Source organism: Rhinopithecus bieti, unplaced genomic scaffold (assembly GCF_001698545.2).
Source record: "Rhinopithecus bieti isolate Rb0 unplaced genomic scaffold, ASM169854v2 scaffold_32008, whole genome shotgun sequence".
Lineage (NCBI taxonomy): Eukaryota > Metazoa > Chordata > Mammalia > Primates > Cercopithecidae > Rhinopithecus > Rhinopithecus bieti.
Window position 1 is genome coordinate 852,030 of NW_016814433.1, and position 4,330 is coordinate 856,359.

Genomic DNA, 4,330 nt, shown 5'->3' on the forward strand with positions numbered 1-4,330 from the left:
CCTCAACTAAGAGCTAAAACTAGAAAACTCTGAAAAAATTAAGGCATAAATCTTTACTACCTTGGGCAAGGCAGTGGTTTCTTAGATGTGACACTAAAAAAGCACAAGTTGCACTTGGTGAATTAGAAGCAAAGTAAAAAATAAATTAAAAAAGCACAAGCAACCAAAAAAATAGGTCAACTGAACTTCCTCAAAATCAAAAACTTTTGTGTCAGAGGACATTACAAAGAAAAAGAAAACCCACAAGATGAGGAACAATACTTGCAAATCATTAATTTGATAAGCTCATTATACCCAGAAAAACTAAATAATTCTTTTTTTTTTTTTTTGAGACAGAGTCTTGCTCTGTCGCCCAGGCTGGAGTGCAGTGACGTTATCTCGGCTCACTGCAACCTCTGCCTCTGGGCTTCACACCATTCTCCTGCCTCAGCCTCCTGAGTAGCTGGGACTACAGGCACCCGCCACTACACCTGGCCGATTTTTTGTATTTTTAGTAGAGATGGGGTTTCACTGCATTACCCAGGATGGTTCTGATCTCCTGACCTCGTGATCTGCCTGCCTCGGCCTCCCAAAGTGCTGGGATTACAGGTGTGAGCCACCGTGCCCTGTCAAAACTAAAGAACTCTTACAACCCAACAATTAAAAATGTAAACAGGCTGGGCAGGGTGGCTCACACCTGTAATCACAGCACTCTGGGAGACCGAGGAGGGCGGATCACGAGCTCAGGAGTTTGAGACCAGCCTGGCCAACATGGCGAAACCCTGTCTCTACTAAAAATACAAAAATTAACTGGACGCGTGCCTGTAATCTCAGCTACTCAGGAGGCTGAGGCAGGAGAATTGTCCAAATCTGGGAGGCAGAGGCTGCAGTGAGCCAAGATCATGCCACTGCACTCCATCCTGGGTGATAGCAAGACTCCGTGGGGTGGGGAGGAAGCTACAAATTGTATGACTCCATTTATATGAAACGTCCAAAAGAGGCAATCCATAAAGTAGCTTAGTGATTACCTGGGGTGGCTAGAGGGAGGAATAATGAGTGACTGCTAATAGGTATTGTTTGGGGATTGACAACAATGTTCTAGAATTAGGTAGTGGTAACCGATGCATAATTCTATGAGGACTAAGAATCACTTAATTTAATAAACTTCAATAAATGGGTAAATTTTATGCCATATAAATTAAATCACATTAAAGCTGTGATTTTAAAAAAGAATTATATATACATCATAAGGTCAATTATAAAGAAAATTCAATTTATTTATTTATTTATTATTTTTTTGAGATGGAGTCTTGCTCTGTCCCTCAGGCTGGAGTACAGTGGCGCCATCTCGGCTCACTGCAATCCGGGGGTTCAAGTGATTCTCCTGCCTCAGCCTCCTGAGTAGCTGGGACTACAGGCGCTTGCCACCACACCCTGTTAAAATTTTTAGTAGAGACGGTTTCAGTGTTAGCCAGGATGTTCTCGATCTCCTCACCTCATGATCTGGCGTCTCTGCCTCCCAAAGTGTTGGGATTATGGGCGTGAGCCACCGCGCCCAGCCTCAATTTAAAAATCTGGAAGATGCCAAATGTTTATCTGTGTAATGAGATTACGGATGACTATAATGCAGAAAAGTGTAAACACTTTTAACAGTTTAGGAGCAGGTAGGGCAGCTGACTTAGGTCACAAACTCCCCACCTCTGACGGCAGTCCTTACTACGGTGGAACCCCATCCTGTTACATATAAGTTACATACCTTGCATTTTCACCCATGCTAAACATTAGGGAGCAGTGTGCTACTGTATCAGGGCTGTAAATCAGAGATCAAACTGATTCTGTCAGTACTTTTTTGCGCTACATTTTTGTCTCCTTAGTAACCAGCCCACAGCAAATTTGTGTTCAGTGAATGGACTGCCTGGACCTTATGAAGCTGTCCAAATGAGTCCCTCACTCTCTTGAAAACCATTTATCCACACCTGATCTCAAGGCTCTTCTAGGGATGACCCAGGACGGGTCTTGCAAGATTAAGGGAGTGGGTACCCTGGGATCCCCAGACCAGTACTTACTTTTCCCCGGCAACTTTCCGCACTAATTTCGCTTCTGTCCCATTCAGTTCCAGCTCCCAACCTCCAGACATCTTAGGGAGGGTTTTATGTTTCTGGATTTTTCTTTCCTCCTTAATTTCATCACTCAGGAAATCAACAAAAGCTTTGTCTCCTAGAAAAGAAATCCATATACATAAAAAGAAAAGCCAGTTAGTCTAAAACATAAAACTATTACCCTGGTTATCGCAGCCTGGACTCTCTGCTATTACGGTTACTCTAGAAGCCTCAGTCTCCTTATCTGTAAAAATACCATAAGGGAAGCTGAGCCTGATTCTGGAAAAGTGATTTCCAACAATGAACGCATTACCACCTTCCACTATAAAGCAGAAGAATTTCCAATCATCCTCTTCCACTTTCCAAACGATAGTTATATCGTATGCTACTTTCAAACACGACCTTGGGCTTTCCCAAAGGTCCACTTTCGAGAGAGTAAGACTAAGGATAAAGGTACCCTCTAGTATTTAATTTTATTCACCCCCCCACCAACAGAAAATGAAACTGGTGGATAGGGGAGGTGGGGGGAATATGATCACACGTGGGTTTAACCCGCTGGTTGCCAATCAATGGAAAAATGTCCCAGACCTCGGAGATGGGTTGCAGGCCCCACTCCTGGTCTTTTTCCCTCCATGGATCGCAAACCACACCCCTGGCCCGCGTGCGCGAACCTCACCTTCAGTGTGCAGCAAGCCGCAGCCACAGCCACAGGCGCAGGGTCCTCGAGGCCGAAGGAGGCCCGGCCGCCGCTCGGAACCTGCACGCACGCTGAGTAGCCCGAAGGGCCGGGCGCGCAGCCGGGGCGCCGGCTGCAGGAGCTGCCGGAAAGGCGAGGCGGGCGCGGCAGCGCGGAGGCTGGGGACGGCGGAGCCCAGCACACGGGGCACGCAGCGCAGCAGAGGTAGCATCGCGGAAACCACTGCGAACACGTGCAGATGCAAAGGACAACCCAGGCCCAAGTACCCCGCGACCTAGCGCGCCTCCGGAAGCCCCGCCCTTGCCCGGAAGCGCTTCCCGCGCCGGCGCTCTGAGTACCTAAGGCCAGCAGGCGGAATAGCGCCCTCTGCTGGAGACCTCCGGTGCAGCCCGGGAAGCCTCGAATCCGGTTTCCGGAGCCTTTTTGCTGCGCTGGCCTGAGTCCGCTGTGCGAAGCTGTTTAATTCTTTCTAGTGGCCGCTTCCACTTACTGTTCTCAAAGCACGCCAGGCTTTTGGGCTGCGTGGAATGCACTCTTGTCTTTCCCCAGCTCTCACCAGCCCCTTACACGGTCACTTTCCTCTAGGAGGCTGTGGTGTTATATTATGTATTTATTGGTTTTCATCTCCAGTTCCTGGGTCTAACTCCCATAGCCCTTGTTACAGTGTTCTGTGATAATGCTGGGTGTGTTAGGCCTCAGGAAAGACTCTCTCCCCTTCTCCTGCCCTCCTTTCACCTGCCCCAATGCAGGACTCTAATCTCCCACATTTCTGATCATGGGTCTTAAGTCCCTTCCCACAGAAGGTCCCACCCTATACCCTGGGGGAAGGGATGCTGATGTCCAGAAGCTGCCATAAAAACCCATGAGGACAGGGTTTGCAGAGCCTCTGATAGCTGAATACGTGGAGGTTCCTGGAGGGTGGTGGCCCAGGGACGACAAGGAAGCTTCGAGCTTCTTCCCCATTGCCCACCCTGCTCATCTCCTCATTGTGGGGAAAAGAGAGATCTTGTCTATATAGAAGGAAGTAGACATAAGAGACTCCATTTGGTTCTGTATTTGAGATGCTGTTAATCTGTGACCCTACCCCCAACCTTGTCCTTGCAAGAGACATGTGCTGTGGAGACTTAAGGCTTAATGGATTTTGGGCTGTGCAGGATGTGCTTTGTTAAACAAGTGCCTAAAGGCTGCTTGCCGGTTAAAGGTCATCACCATTCTCTTAATCTCAAGTAAGAGAAAAGCATTTGTCTCCTGCCCGTCCCGAGGCAATAGAACATCTCGGTGTAAAACCCGATTGTGTGCTTTGTTTACTGAGCAAGGAGAAAACCGCCTTTAGGAATAAGGTGGGACTTGCTGGAGCAATGCTGCTAAAAGGTTTATGGAGAGTTTGCATATGCATCTCAAGGCACAGCATTTTCCTTTAAACTTATTCATGTCACAGGGATTTTTGTTCCTATGTCTTATTGCTGATTTTCTACCTACAATGATCCTATTATCCTGCCACTTCCTTTTCTTTAAGATGGTAAAGATAATTATCAATAAATACTAAGGGAACTCA

General features: G+C 47.4%; 1 protein-coding gene across 1 annotated transcript in view; it reads right to left on the reverse strand.

Moving 5' to 3' along the window:
* Positions 1-3,093, reverse strand: part of C1QBP (complement C1q binding protein) — a 7,717-nt gene extending 4,624 nt beyond the window's left edge. The window contains exons 1-2 of the mRNA XM_017850515.1: positions 2,755-3,093; positions 2,046-2,196 (exon numbers count right to left, since the gene is read on the reverse strand). Of these exons, the coding sequence (XP_017706004.1) occupies positions 2,046-2,196; positions 2,755-2,986 (383 nt within the window). The 5' untranslated portion in view covers positions 2,987-3,093. The remainder of the gene's footprint in view (positions 1-2,045; positions 2,197-2,754) is intronic.
* Positions 3,094-4,330: the final 1,237 nt, after the last annotated feature.